General features: G+C 51.6%; 1 protein-coding gene across 5 annotated transcripts; it reads left to right on the top strand.

The window, feature by feature from the left end:
- The first annotated feature begins 256 nt into the window (after positions 1–256).
- On the top strand, positions 257–14,514 carry MFSD13A (major facilitator superfamily domain containing 13A). Of its 5 annotated transcripts, none has more exons than XM_030029916.2 (10): positions 294–364; positions 5,320–5,536; positions 6,650–6,918; positions 7,383–7,462; positions 8,262–8,711; positions 9,609–9,726; positions 10,714–10,810; positions 11,557–11,728; positions 12,281–12,474; positions 12,689–14,514. In XM_030029916.2, exons 3-10 carry the CDS (start codon positions 6,754–6,756, stop codon positions 12,940–12,942), a joined length of 1,530 nt encoding a protein of 509 aa, XP_029885776.1. In that variant the 5' UTR covers positions 294–364; positions 5,320–5,536; positions 6,650–6,753; the 3' UTR covers positions 12,943–14,514. The 5 variants fall into 5 exon arrangements, with proteins under 5 accessions (XP_029885775.1, XP_029885777.1, XP_029885776.1 ...); XM_041127190.1 differs by having other exon boundaries at positions 341–364; positions 5,323–5,536; XM_030029915.2 differs by lacking the exon at positions 5,320–5,536 and having other exon boundaries at positions 257–364.
- The last annotated feature ends 90 nt before the right edge of the window (positions 14,515–14,604 follow it).

Raw genomic sequence — 14,604 nt, 5'->3', positions numbered from 1 at the left:
CCGACGTTTCCATGGCGACAGGCGCCGCGCAAGCCGGAGGGATCATAGAGGAGCCGCCCCCCCCCTCCCCCGCTCCGGCTAGAAAGGCCCCGGGGAGCTCTTCCCTACTACGGCTCTCGCTCGCTGCGGGGCGGGGCTAATGCAAATGAGGCGGCCAAGGCAGCCGGCGCGGCTTTCAGCCGCTTGCCAGCGAGGTGACCTCACACGAGATGGCGGCCGGGAGGGGGGCGGCTTCACTTGCCAGGACGCAAGATGGCCTCGGGCCGGAGCGGGGCGGGGCGGGGTCGAGAGGCCGCCAGGCGCGCATGCGCGGGTGTGCGGTTCGGCGGCGGAACGGCGGGGGCAGCACCGGTAACGGACGCAGGTAGGAGGCGCTGAGGGGATGGCTGTGGGGAGGGGTACGGCGCGGTGCCTCCCCCACCCCGATGCCGTCCTGGGTTTGTCTCCCCGCCTGCAGCGGAGCCGCCCGGGGGGGGTGGGGGAGACACCACCCCCCCTCAATGCAGTGGGGCAGTCCGGGTGGGATGGGGAATCCCCCCCTCCCGCAGTTGGGCGGCCCGTGCGGGGTGTGGGGGGTTCCCCCCCTCCCTGCATTGGTAGAGCCCTTGGGCGTGCCTCCCCCCGTTACTCTGGACGCTCCCACGTGGGCGCGGGGGGTGCCCTTCTTCCCTGCTGTCAGTGCCCGCGGGCAGGAGCCTCGGTCCGTCTGTGCGCCGCTCTGGAGCCGGTCGGGGCCTGGCTCCCACCCCCTCGCAGGGTCCCGGCAAGGAGAGGTGGCCCTGGCATTGCCCTCCTCTACCTGGAAGCGTGGAGCGAGGCTCTGGCCATCGTGTCCCCGTCACGCCTTCCCCTCACCTGACAGTACAACCCCAAACGGGCCCTCCACCTCCATGGAGCCTGAAACGATGGCCGTGCCCCTGCCCGGCCGCCACTTCCTCTCGCAGGGCTGCTAGGCCTCCCCTCAGCACAGGGGGATGGGGGGCTGGATGGCTCTGGGGTGATGGCAGCAGCACCACTGCGTGAGCTTGTCCTCTGGGTGGCCAGAGAAACAGCGTCCCTGTCTCTGGCCTGGCTTCGCAGGCATTGCCTGGCTGCCTGCGTTCCTTTCCCTCGTGCAGGGCGTCAGCTACTGTAGTTGGTGACCTAGTGCTGTGTTTTTCAGGCCTAAATGCCCCAGAGATCTCTGGTGGCCTCGGCGGCTGGGCTTGCATCAGCCCTTCAGTTAGTGGTGCGCGGCTGGTGGCCGAAGTCAGGGTGTTAGGGGGGTGACTGCGGCTGTGAAAGGTTTGCACAGCTGAAATGCCTCCCTGACTTAAAGATGGAGACAGCGTAGCAGAAACTCCCAGTTGCTGCTGCTTGGGCAGAGTGTTAAAAAGTGCCTCTCACCTTGTGTTTCCTATTGAGTCTTGACAGGAACAGGCTCTATCTGTGTAGTAATCCCCTGTTATAGCTTCTGTGATTCCACTTTTGGGAGTTGTTTTCAGTAAGGGTTTCATATTTACTTCCAAATCTGTAATGTGAGGCCAGAGTTACCTGGCAATGGTTCCTGTACCAGTGCTATGAAGTCCACTACAGGATTAGAGCTTATATTGACAGTAACATTATGGGGAACCAGTTTTTAACACATCTAACACACTTTCCTTACACTGTAAAACAATGAATTGTGTAGAAAAGGGATGCCATGTGCTGTTAAGTTAAATGCCTTACCAGGTTCCAAGACTATGAGATCTACCTGGTTACCTCTATTAACGAACCTTGTAATCTCATTAGGGAATGAGATCTGATTTAACGAGATTGCTCTGCTGGAACACAGTTCCACAGAAACTACCAGCTGGTTCAAGATGTTAATTGTCATCTGTGTGGCAGTTCTGTTTACGTGTGTAAACTCTGCAGGATTGACGACAGCACCTGATGGAAGCATATGATTGCCTGTAATAAGAAGGGTGTTACCAAGCATCTCATGATATGGAGGCATCTGTTATTGTTGAATTAGTAAACAGTACTGGGAAACACCCTCGTAGCCTCTTCGAAGTGGCACGTTTCCTTGCCTGACCCAGGTGGTATCAGGTTTTCAAAGGCTTCATTGCTTTACTGTTCAGATACCAGGCTGCTGGGAATCTGTTGTTGGGGAGTTGGTTAATGTTTCGCATAGGACTGTGTTTAGTGTTCCCTTGAGACTCCCTGTTAGCAAGTGGATTATCTGAGGAAAGATGGTGTTAGGACTTCAGAAGTAGTAGAATGGAGCAACTGAGAGTCTTGGAGAGATATCCACCTCTCAGAGGGTGCATGTGATCAAAGTTTGGTCAGAGGAGCCTAAATTTTGTGGAGTGTGTGTCTGGATAGGAGCTTTCCTGGGATAGGAATAGGATTTTGAGACTTTTTTTTGGTTTAAGTGGAGGCTCTTTCAGTATAGTTAAGTTAGTGAAATAGCTCCATAGAGGGATTTTCCTTCTTACTGAACAGAGTCCTGCCAGAATCTAAGTAGGTCCATGGGGTGAGGACCCACTTAGGTGCCTGTGCTTTGGAGGCCTCCTGGGGTACCATGTGTGGGGTGGGAAGGAGTGTGCAGAAGCTGGTCTGTGCTCACAAAACAGACTTGTCACTGACAGATAAGCCTGACCAGAAGATGACATCCATGACCGTTTCCTCTGGCTGAGAATGTCACTTACAGCGTCTGGGAGGAATTGGCATGCCCCGCACCAGGTGCTGTGCTGGGACGGGTCACAGGGCAGCAGCTCTTTCACAGGCGCAGCTCCAGCCTGGCCTTCCTGTGGATGGGGCTGCACCGCCAGCAGCCCAGTCCTATCTAGATATGACAAATGCCTAGAAATAGGGTCGCCTTTTGAGTGTCTTATTCAGCTGGTGGATTTATTGGGTAGTGGATGCAGAGACACCAGGCTGGTATATTTGCCTGGCCCTCTGCTTTAGCTAATAAGCCACCCAGAATCCAGAATATGCAGCAGAGGCAGTGTAGTGACGGCTGGAGCAAGCACAGACATATCCTGAAGTATTATTTGGGATACTCCAGCCTGCGTTACCCACATAGTGGAGAATGAATGGGAGAGTCATCCTGTTACTGCGGTCAAGTCTGCAGATGACTATTTCAGGCTCCTGAGTGGCAACTTCAGCATATAGGACTCATCTGGTCCTGCTTAAAAGACTGGCTTGGGCCAAGTTTCACATATATGGTTCTGCTGCCAACTCAGTACAACTGACTTCAGCTGTGGAAGGCTGGTGTTCAGTCTTGTTGTAAGGCCACAGGGTTGCTGAATCGCCATGGGACACAATGACTTGTGAATCCAGCTGTGAGCTGGCTAGGAAGTTAGAGCAGATGTGCGAGCCCCAAACTGTGGTGTGTTTCCAGCTGCTGTACGCCAGCACTCTCAAACAAAAGCAATGCTTTCCTGGTAGCCAGTACTCAAACATCCTTCTCAAAGATAAGATCTGTAAACGTCACTGGCAGGAGCGATGCCAGATGTCAGATGCAGAGGTGGAAGTTTCTGAAATAAAGGCTAGTTGCTTTCTAATTTATGAGCTTGTTGCTTTATGACTGTGCGTTAGAAGTTCAGCGTGAATGAATGATAGCTATTCCCTCCTGCAGCTCCTTTTCCCATTACTACTTAAAAGTCTAATGTTGAAAAGTTTTGACATACTCCATGAGTAATTCTCCATCCCAAGGAAAAGGTTATGAAAATACCAGTGTGGCAAGCTTAAATAATGCAGTACTTTGGATGTAGAAGCAAAATCTACTTTTTACAGACAATTATGATTTGTTTCTTTTCATCTGCACATTTGCAGATGGGGAGGGAAAAAATATATATAAAAATACCTAACAACTATCCTAACAAAGTGAAATCACTTACAAATGTCAGCTGGCTGGGGAGGTTGCACATCTGTGAGGGAGTGAAGAGGGAGAAGAAGGAGAGGAAGTGGGACGTCACCTTCTTTAAACAGTGCTGTAGCATATAACTGACAAAATGAGGTGTCTCGGGAAACTTCAGCAGCTGTGGTTTGTGCAACATGTGCTTAGTGAAGCATCATTTGGATGGGTACACGTGTAAAGGGCAGCGCTAAGGTCCAAGCCTAGAGCGGGCTTTGCTTTCAAATAGGCTTTGTATAGCAAAGTCAAGTCCAGGTTAAGAATTGCCCTGGTGTGTCAGACTGTTGGTCTGTGTCGCCCCATATTCTGCCCCGCAGTGGCAGCAGGAGATGTTTTTTAGGGGGAGAGCACGTGAGCCTGGCCACTGTCAGCAGCCTTTCTACTTGTCCACCCCCAGCTTGTACAGCCTTTGTATTAGGGATGCTAGAGGGGATTTCCCTGCCTGTTCCCTTTAGTAGCTGTTTGTGTCCAGCTGTTTTCCATGAATTTGTCTGATCCTTTGAACATGCTGCCCACCTTGGCAACCTCCTTTGGCAGCAAGTGTCAGGTGTTTGCTACCTGCCAGGTAAAGAAATATTTTCATGTGCTTTAAACTGATTTCCTGCTAGTTACAGTGAGCACTCCTGATTCTTGTGTCCTGGCACACAACAGTTTCACCTTCACCTTATCCACTGTGCATGATCGTGGTTCCCCTTCAGACTTTCCTGTCTGCCTGAAGAGTCCCAGCTGTTTAGTCTTTCCTCAGCAGGCAGCTGCCTCAGTCCCTTGATTGCTTTAGTTGCCCTTCTTTGATCTCCCTCATCTCTGTGTCTCAGGAAGTTTGTAGTGAGGTTAGATGTGCATGCAGTGGTCAAGGTCTGGATATGCTGGTGTTTCATACAGTGCAAAATGATGCTGTCTGCTTGTTCTCCATCCCATTCATGAGGGTGCCCAGCACTCTGGTGGCTTCATCTGCCCTTGAGGCAGTCTTCCACAGAAGGCTCTTGGTGAGAGACGGAGGACTCATCGGTGCGTGGGTCAGTTGGCTTAGCTCTCCCTTCTTCTTAACCTTTATCTTTACACATCACAAATTCTTGATTCCTTTTCAATTCATGACCATACAAAATGCAATTTCCCCTTGAGGCTTGTCTGTCTTTAATTACACCTATAAAAGTTCATTGTCTGGCTGAATTCCCCTCCAAGCAGTGTCTTCCTTTTATCTGGCTGTGGGTTTTGGCATGGCAGGGATGCAGAATGGTGGCTCAGCTCCACAAGGGCTCTGCAGTTGGATCCAGTTGAAGTCTAGCGCTTTGGCTGGGAGTGGAGCCGATGTGCAGTTTCAATCTAGTGATGTAATTGATTGGAACAAATGCTGTTCCTGCTCTTTCTGAACTAGTTATGAGGAATTCCTTGGGCTAGGCGGAGCGGATGGTTATTTTTGCTTTTCTAATCTTGCCTAGAAGTGGTCAGACTCATGGCTTCTGGGAAACGCTGAATGGGACTGGCATTTCATCAGGTTTCATACCCAGCCGTTTATTCTTCCCCTTGATCTTCTGCTTGGACTTGCTGCAGCTGATGTTGCAAGCCCAAGAAGGCTGGCTTGGTGCGTAGTTTCCTGTTTCTGATGTGCTCCTTCTTATCCTGCATTGTGAAGTTCCCACAACACGCCTGAGTTGGGTGAGTGCGGACCCTGGAGGGCTGAAACAGGAGTGACTTCCAGCCCTTTATCTTGCTTTTGACAGTGTTAAGATAGCGACCTTGTCACCCATCATGCATATGCTGTCAACAGGGCTTCTTATGATGGCACGGGCTGGAGAAGCGGACTTACACTGATTTAAGAACCCTTAACATCTCACCAGATACACAAGTGCCTCTGAAGAGGTGCCTTGTGTTTTGCCTCTGGTCTGTAGCAACTTGAGCATGGTCCCACCTCCTGGCTGTGAGCTCCAGTCAATGCTGGTGTTAGGAGCCCTCCCCTCACACCTCAGCCCCTTGTGAACATACAGCAACTTGTTCTGGTATAAGGCTGCTGTTTCCACTTGTTTTATTTCCATATATATTGCCATCCAGCCAAAGCATCATTATTTCAGACACTGATCCTAAAATTCAGGCCACTCCAAGAAGAGCGGGACAGCTGCTAAGCAACTTCTGGTTGCCTTTATCGCATGATGGCAGCACGTCTGCTGCATGCCATCATGTTCTGGTCGTGTCTCTTCATGTCACAAAGCAGCAACACTGCTTGCCATAAATAACTCCTGTCTGAGCCAGCCCAGGTGCAGTCAGCTGTGACTGCCTGAGGAAAGCAGTGTGCGTGTGTGTGAGATTACATCACAGCTGTTGTCATTTTTATTTGGCTAAAAAAAATTTACACTGGTACCTAAAAATGTCAGTGACTACATGTGTTTTCTGAAGGCTGCTTTGTTGTTTGCAGCTATCTAGCTTGATTCCTCCTGTGACCTTGCCTTTAAAGAGCTGGAAAGAGCTAATCGGCTACTTGCTGGATAACAAAGAACATTACAGGGTAAAGGACAGGGCAGCCTGCTCACGAGGAGACAGCTGTACCCCGGGAGCCCGCAGCCTGGCCTCAGCTTAATGAAACAGCTTTAGTGCAGCAGACAGCTTTTAGTCTCTTAAATCCGCTCCAATCCACTTTTGAACAGTTCCTCAAAGCAATATGAATTCTGATCTCTGCAGACAAAGATTTACCAATTAATTTGATTCAACTTTTAGTTCATTTAAGAAATTGAACCTGGTTTCTTTTTTTCTTTCCCCCCTGCCCCTCTCCTGCAGGAGCAACAATGGATTGGCCCCAAGAAAAATATAGCAGGTGTTGGGAGAAGACATCCCATTTGAAATGGAGGTGATCGAGGGAGCTGAACGCTGACTGCACCAACATGGGGTTGCGACTGTTGGCTTGTCTTTTTCATTTGCCCACTGCAGTGATCTACGGGTCCCTGTCACTGTTTGTTTCCATTTTGCACAACGTATTCCTCCTGTACTACGTGGACACCTTTGTCTCTGTTTACAAGATTGATAAACTGTCCTTTTGGATAGGAGAGGTTAGTCTTTTCCATAGGCTTCTGCCCTCTTAAGTAAGAAATTCTGAAACCAAGACTGTTCCTTGCTAGAACTGTGAAGAACGTTAGCTGTAATAGCAGTGTTCCCCTTTGGAGAGGAAGCAAGGGAGCCTTCTGAGTGCTAACTTGGGCTTTTCAGTTTTTCCCACTTATATAAAGATAGAACAAGCTGGGATAGAAAACCCAGAGACTTTGTTGTTAAGACTGCGTTTCTGCTGGGGACATCAGGGTGTTTCACAGGCAGGGAAAACTGGCCTTGCTGTGTGAATCTGGTGGTTGCCTGGAGAGGGGAATCGTATGGCGGTGATAGGGCAGGGAAGGTGCGCTGGGATGGTTCCTGCTGGTTGTTCACCGTGCCAGCTCAGCACTGCTTGCTTCAATAACAGAACTGCATCTTTGCAGGAGCTGTCCTGTGGTTTGTTTCACTGTACTGTTTTCTTTCCTAGACAGTGTTTCTGATCTGGAACAGCCTCAATGACCCTCTGTTTGGCTGGCTGAGTGACCGAGTGTTCCTTAGCACACAGCAGTAAGTTAAGTTCCACTTCCAGCAGAGTCTGGGAAGTTGTTTAGTCTCTGGGGAAGATGATGTGAAATTAGCAGCTTTAAAATGATGGTGTGGGAATGGTTTCTGGGGCATGGAACTCTTAAATACCTCCTTTTCTTGGCATCTTTGAAGTTCAGTGCTCTTTGCATGTTATTTTAGTACCTGGCTATATAGAGGAAGTCACACACCTATTGGGTAGATGTGACCCTAACCCTTAACAATCACATAAGTGGTACAGAACCTAAAATACAGGCGTCTAAAATCTCAAGCTCCTGCTATATGAGCAAGCCTCTTAGTGGGATGTTGGAGAATGTCTGTACATGGTTTGGGAGACACAAGGAGGAAAAGGACAATTATTTCCACCTGGAATGCCTCTGACCAGTTGTGCCCAAACTCCCTGGATCATGGATCACTGTTGGCCATTAGCATTTCTCATGTGTTTACATCAGGCTCGTAATGAAAATTGTGGTGTGGCTTCCTGCAACTAGTAAAAACTTCAAGTGCTCATTGAAACAATTTATATTGTGCAAAGCGCAGACAGTGTAGTGCTATCAGTAAGAGACTTGCTCTGGAGGAAAAAAAAAAATCCCTTCATGCTTTTTGGCAGCCTTAAACCCGTATTTTCAGTGATTAGCTGAGAAGGTATCTGGTGTGAGTGCTTGTTACATAAGCAAAAGCTGTATTTGTGTCTATGCCACTTACACAACTTCCTTGGGGAGGGAGAATACATGGTCATGCAGGGTTTTGTCTGGGTGTCTAAAGTTTTTGTCTTCTGTTGCAGGCCAGGAGCAGAGATTTCCTCCCCAGAAGTAGTTCTGAAGAGGCTCAGAGCGCTAAGCCACAATGGCCCCCTCTTTGCCATCTCTTTCCTGGCTTTCTGGGTTGCCTGGGCTCATCCTGGTTTGCAGTTCCTTCTTTGCCTTTGCATGTATGACAGCTTTCTCACCATGGTCGACCTCCATCACAATGCCTTGCTCGCAGACCTGGCTGTTTCAGCAAAAGACAGGACTAGCCTCAACTTCTACTGCTCCCTCTTCAGTGCCATAGGCTCCCTCTCTGTCTTCATGTCCTATGCAGTGTGGAACAAAGAGGACTTCTTTTCCTTTCGCATATTTTGCGTCGTGCTGGCCTTCTGCTCCATCGTTGGTTTTACTCTGTCCACACAGCTGCTCCGCCAGCGGTTTGAGGCTGATGGGAAAGCAAAATGGGACCAAGAATCAACCCTAAAAGAGTAAGTGTCACCAATTCTGCAGCAGGGACGAAGGCCTGGCATAGATCTGTAGAATTCTGTTATGCACTGCAGCAAACTAAATGTGTGGAAAGATCCAAGACAAGGCAAACTTTTGTTAATCATCTATGGTTCTTGTCTGTTGATACAGTTTTCAGAATCACCTCTGTTACACTGGCTCCTAAGGCCCTCTGAAAATAGGACAAAACTATCTCGTGACACCCCTGGCCCAAACTGGAGGCAGAGCCCTGACCTGCTGTATGGCCATCCAGTGTTTGGAACATGAAATGAGTTAATATCTAGAGCACCCAGTGAGGCCTGTGAGTGGCAAAATGTCAGAAGCAGCTTATCATGAAAGCATTCCTGCTTGAGCATGAGACCACCTTGCTGCCCATTTCCTATGGAGTTGGACAAGCGAATGTCTCTTACCCTTTTGCTTGCTTTAGCTGCCTGGTAGTGGCTGGGCTGTTGGTAGGCCACGATGCAGCTGGTTTTCCCTGTTCAGCTCCCTTGCTTTTCCTTGGGCTGTCTCACTTGTCATCCCTTGTTATGAGCTGCCAGCGTTATGCTGTAGTAATGCAGCAGATCCTGATGAGATCTGCCAGGTGAGCTAACTGCAGGGATCTGGAAGAGGAGTGTATGCGTAGTAGAATGGCTAGTAGGAGGAGAATGCTTTTATGGACAGAAATCTGAAACAAAGGTTCTTTGGGAGACCTGTTGCTTGTGGTTCTTGCTAGCATTAAGCAAATGTTGTAGACTACTGTTTTGATTTGGTCTAGGGAGAGGGATGGTTGGGATAGGAGAGATGGCTCTGCATCTACACAGGGAGAGCTGGGGGCTCTCCCCTGCTTGGTGTGAGGGATTTACAGTTGTTTGGTTTTTTTCCTCCTCTCCCTTTAGGCTGTACATTGAGAAACTCTCTGTCCCCCAGGAGAAAAGGATCACCCTGGCAGAGTATCTCCAGCAGCTCTCCCGGCATCGCAACTTCCTTTGGTTTGTCTGCATGAACCTCGTCCAGGTAGGCGCAGCGGTGGCATGTTGTGATTCAGAGGATGAACGCTGGCTCTGGCTGTTTGAGGTGGTGATTCAGCAGTATGTGAGTTCGCCAAGAGGGGCAGAGGTGTTTCCAGCACCCACTTGCTCTTGGAGCCTCCTGTACATGCTGGCTGATTTGGCAGCTGGTAGCCAGTCTCCCTGCCTGTGACCCAGGGATACTTCCTGAGCAAGCTGTGGGGTGCTCCTTCCTCTCTCCACAGCGTAGGCTGGGTTACGGGGGCTGGCTGAGTGCTGTGCAGCCCATCTGGGGTGCAGAAGCACAAGGCCTGGCTCATGGTGGGGATGAGTTCAGGAGTGCAGTTTGCTGGTGTGGCTGTCAGCATGGTCTCCTTCTCCTTTCTGCTTTCCTGAGGCTCACATCACTGTTCTCACTGTCCAGCTGGATCTTGCCATTTCTGTTCTTCATCCTCTTCAGTGATTACTACCAAATGCTGGCAGCCTGCCCAGCTTTGTGTGCTGCAATCACAGCTCCTGTCTCCCTGGGGATCCCTTGGTTCCCCTTAGGCAGGCTCTTGATGCTGGTCTGCATATTTGTGTTCAAGCCTCAATGCCTTTATCCTTGTCCTCCTGAGAGCTGCCTCCCCCCTTCTGCTGTGCCGCTGTCTCCCCCAAACCCTTGTCACTGCTGTCACCTCCTTGCCGTGCCTGCCCCAGCAGTGCTGTGTGCTGAGCAGGTGCCCTGCAAGCCATACCTGGGCAGCTGGGAAGTGGTACTGACCCCAGGCACGCAGTGGGCATGGCTGGTGGCATTGCAGCTTTGCAGTCTTGGCCTACAGTGTTGTAAAATCCACAGCTGAGCTCTTGCTCTGCTGAAGTACTCCAGGCCCACCCTGCGTGATCCCTTAGCACAGGGCTCCTAGGATAACAGAGGCCAGAGGGCTGTTTGCTTTTTCTGTTCTCTCTTACTGCTGCTCTTGCTGACCAGCTTGTCTGCATGCTGCCTTCACAGGTTTTTCACTGCCACTTTAACAGCAACTTCTTCCCTCTGTTCCTGGAGCACCTGCTGTCAGACCAGATCTCTGTCTCTACTGGATCCTTCCTGCTTGGTGAGTCTCAGGTGGGACTGGAGGGAGCAGCTAGATTAGGACCTGGCTTGAGTCTGGATTCACTCTTCCCAAACTCCATCTGGGGAGAGGTGTGCTCACATGCTGGGCTCTGGGCTGTAAGATTCACACGTGCACATACTCCACATGCTTCCCTGGGACCTCTGAGTCGTCATTCCTGGGCACAGAAGTAACTTGGAGCCTTTTCTAGTGATGACAAGGCCAATGTGCTGGACTCTGGCCTAGACTCCACAGAGGTATTCCTCTGACCATTAGTGGCTGCAGATAGTGTCCCCAGGATGCAGCAGGGAACACAGACCTGAATTTAATCCCTTTCTCTCTGTGGCATATGGGCCATTTCCAGGCTGCCACAGATATGTGGGCAGTGGTCCTAGAGTTATCCTGGGAGGGTTCTGTATGGGCCAGGTCTGGTCATGCTGTCCTGTCCCTCTCATTTCTGCTCCAGGGCTGAGTCCCAGCCCCTGCTTGACACTTGGCGAGTCTTTTCTTCTTTCCTGCCCATGAGGTTGATGGAAGAAGGCCTCCCTCTGTAGGAAGTGTGTGTGCTGTGCCACAAAGCCACTGAGTAAATCTGCTGCAGCCTTCTGTATGTGCATGGGGGCTATTCTGTACTGTGTGTCCTACAGCCGTGTTGGTGATAGCCAGCCTTGTTCTCTCTCAGTATTGGTCCTGGGGGCATGGTAGATACTGAAACTCCCTCAAGCTATTGTGCCTCTGTCTCTGCTCAGGTGTTTCCTACATTGCCCCCCATCTCAACAACCTCTACTTCCTGTCCCTCTGCCGCCGCTGTGGAGTTTACGCTGTGGTGCGAGGACTCTTCTTCCTGAAGCTGGTTCTCAGCATTGTCATGCTCCTGGCAGGACCTGATCAGGTGTATCTGCTCTGCATCTTCATTGCCAGGTAGGTGGGCAGCACTTGCTTCCTCTACCACATGGGAAGGGAAATGACTTGTCTCTGTTTTATGGAGAGGAGTGGGAGACAGGGAACAGTAGCCAGGGTCCCACAGAAGTCATGTGGCTCCCAGCTCTGACAGCACCTGAGCATGGGATGGGTCACTGCAGAATCTGCTGGCTGTGTCTGCAGCAGAGTGAGGGAGGCAGCGATGTTCAGGAGGACACAGATCTGGCAGAGCTAGTGGAGCTCCTCTCCTCCTCTGCAGCCTGCCTGGGGTGATAGCCCTCAGCGTGTGCTGCAGCTGCCTGTTGGCCACTGGCCCAGCATGTCCTGTCCCCAGGCCTGTCTGTGTAGCAGGTCAGGACCGATCCAAGGCGTTGCTGTAGGGTACACAAGGCTTACTGCTAGCAGTGTTCCCCTCCTGTAACCAGGGCTTCTGAAATTCTTACTTTAAGTGCGGGGGAACCTTTCTCACCCTCTCTCTATTTTCTCTGATCTCTCACCTACTCCCGTCATTTCTTGATGCCCCTGTTCAGTGCTTTGCCTGTTGTTCTGCAGCAACCGGGTGTTCACAGAAGGGACCTGTAAGTTGCTCAACCTGGTGGTGACTGACTTGGTGGATGAGGATCTAGTCCTGAACCGTAGGAAGCAGGCAGCCTCAGCACTTCTCTTTGGGATGGTGGCTCTGGTCACCAAGCCAGGCCAGACCTTCGCCCCCCTTATTGGCACCTGGCTGCTCTGTGCATACACAGGTAAGGACGCTCCTGGGGAAAGCAGCGGGGCAGGAGAGGGCAGACCTGTTAGTTCAGTGTCCTCCACCGTGTCCTGTGCCCTGGGTGGGTGCAGAGGGTTCTTCTAGTTGCTAAGCTGTGCCTGGTCTCTGCATCTCCAAGGCTAGTCACTCAGAGAGAATGGGCAAGGGTCCATCCCCACTGTCCCGTCTCACAAACGATTCTCTGACACCAGGCTACGACATCTTCCAGCGCAACCCCTTGAGCAATGTGGTGAGTGCCCAGCCGAAGCTGGAGTCTGCCGCAGCTTTGGAGCCAACTCTTCGCCAGGGCTGCTTTTACCTTCTCGTCTTCGTACCCATCACGTGCGCAGTGCTGCAGCTCCTCAGCTGGTCGCAGTTCAGCTTGCATGGGAAGCGTCTGCAGATGGTGAAAGCTCAGCGCCAAAGCCTGACGCAAGGCCGAGCACCAGAGGTCAAAATGATCTAGGGGTGCCTGAGCCCCTGGGGTGTTGCTGGTTCCAGGCTAGTGCAGGACTGCAGGGTAAGTGCAGGAATGATGGGCTGAGAAACCCTGATGTTTACGGTTCAACTGTGAAATGCTGTAATGCCAATGTTTACTCATTCCAGGAGGTGGTCGCTGGGGAAGGCAGAGATGTTCAGCATGTGAGGGGCCTGGGATAGATGGCTTGGCCACAGGAGCGAGAACATTTTATCCTAGCCTGTCCTAGGGAGCAGAGGGCTGCCCATGCCAGGGGGAAGGTGCTGGGTTGCAGTGTGTGGTAGACAGACACGTCCCCAGTGCAGTCCTCTGCCCTGGGGAACCGCAGCCTCTGGCTGAGCAGGAGGGGACCGCACAGGGACTCCTTCCTTGCCAGAGCCCTGCAGCTTTGGGGAGTGGAGTGGGAGGCTCCTGAGGGACCAAGTGACCGAGGGGGCAATTGCAGGACAGCAGGAGCAGGGATGAGAGGACCCTGAAGGCCTTTCCCAGTAGTTGGTACAACACCTCCCACATACAGTGCTGTGGTTCTTGGACCAAATCCGCTCTTTGGCATTTCTTATTCCCAGGACAATATCCCGCACAGCCAGGGTCTGCCAGCTCTGCTTGTTTTATAGTGAGGCTCCCTCCTCTGTGGCCTTGCAGTGGGAGTTGTTGCTGGGCTGGGAAAGGTGCTGAGCTTGAACTGGGCTCGGAGCCTTGAGCTGAAACATCTCATCTGGCATCCTGTTGCCTGTGTTTATCCCTTCTCTCCCCTCCACAGCCCCTTGCAGTCAGCGCTGTCACACAGCTGTGCCGTGAGCCCTCCCATGCTGGCTGGGGCTGTGGGGCTGAGGTCAGGGAACCAACCCTTAAGGGAGCCGGTGGAAGTGCCTCCCTGCCCAGGGCAGTCCCTGGTGACCCAGTGAGGCAGCCTGGCGCCTTCCCCTCTTGCAGGGGGAGAGCACAGCCTGGAGGAGACACCAGGTCTTGCTTTTGTGCCTTCGATTCCTCTTAGAAGCCTGTCTGACACCATGCTGGGCAGTCACAGGGTTGAGATTTTACCTTTGTGGGGAGACAGACACCTCAGTTCCTCTCCGCTTGAAACAGTGCCCCAGAGTTTGATCGTCTCATCTGGCTGCTGAGCCATGGAGGAGAGCAGGTGTTTTGGTCTCCCTGGTTCTGGCTAGGAGCAGATGGGGCAGGTAGTCACCAAATGGATCCCTGAGGTGAGGGAGTGTCTTAATCTCTGCAGTGTGTCCGGGGGCAGGGAGAAGAGATATGCCAAGCAGAGCTCTGCCTCTGCATGCCTGTGGGAGGAAGGAGGGGGGTGCAGGCAGCATTTGAAGGCTTCTATGTGCTTAGGGGCGTGCTGATCTTTTAGTGCCAGGGTCCCTCCAGGGTCTCAGCCCACAAACCTGCCATCTTGCCTCAGGACATGGCTGCCTTCTGTCTTGGACCAAGACGTTCCTGCCACAAGGGTTCTATAGCTCTTGATGGTTCAATCATAAGTTATTTGTGCGACTTCTAACCAAGTTTGAGAATGATTCTTCATTTCATAAATTAAAGATGATCTTTTCTGTATTGCTCAGTGATTTTTTTTCTAGCAGGTGGACCTAACCTGGGTGGGTTCATATGGTGTTGCAGGGGGACAACTGTGGTTGTATGGGAGAA

The sequence above is a fragment of the Aquila chrysaetos genome, chromosome 11 (genome assembly GCF_900496995.4).
Source record: "Aquila chrysaetos chrysaetos chromosome 11, bAquChr1.4, whole genome shotgun sequence".
Taxonomy (NCBI): Eukaryota; Metazoa; Chordata; class Aves; order Accipitriformes; family Accipitridae; genus Aquila; species Aquila chrysaetos.
This window is presented reverse-complemented; position numbering and strand designations above follow the sequence as displayed.

What these genes read in the sequence shown, in the direction of transcription:
- MFSD13A (XM_030029915.2), top strand. Translation starts at nt 6,754, where the DNA reads ATGGGGTTGCGACTGTTGGCTTGTCTTTTTCATTTGCCCACTGCAGTG. An exon ending in GTGTTCCTTAGCACACAGCA is followed by an intron (nt 7,463 to 8,261) that starts GTAAGTTAAGTT and finishes CTTCTGTTGCAG; the next exon opens with GCCAGGAGCAGAGATTTCCT. An exon ending in GCTGCTCTGTGCATACACAG is followed by an intron (nt 12,475 to 12,688) that starts GTAAGGACGCTC and finishes CTCTGACACCAG; the next exon opens with GCTACGACATCTTCCAGCGC.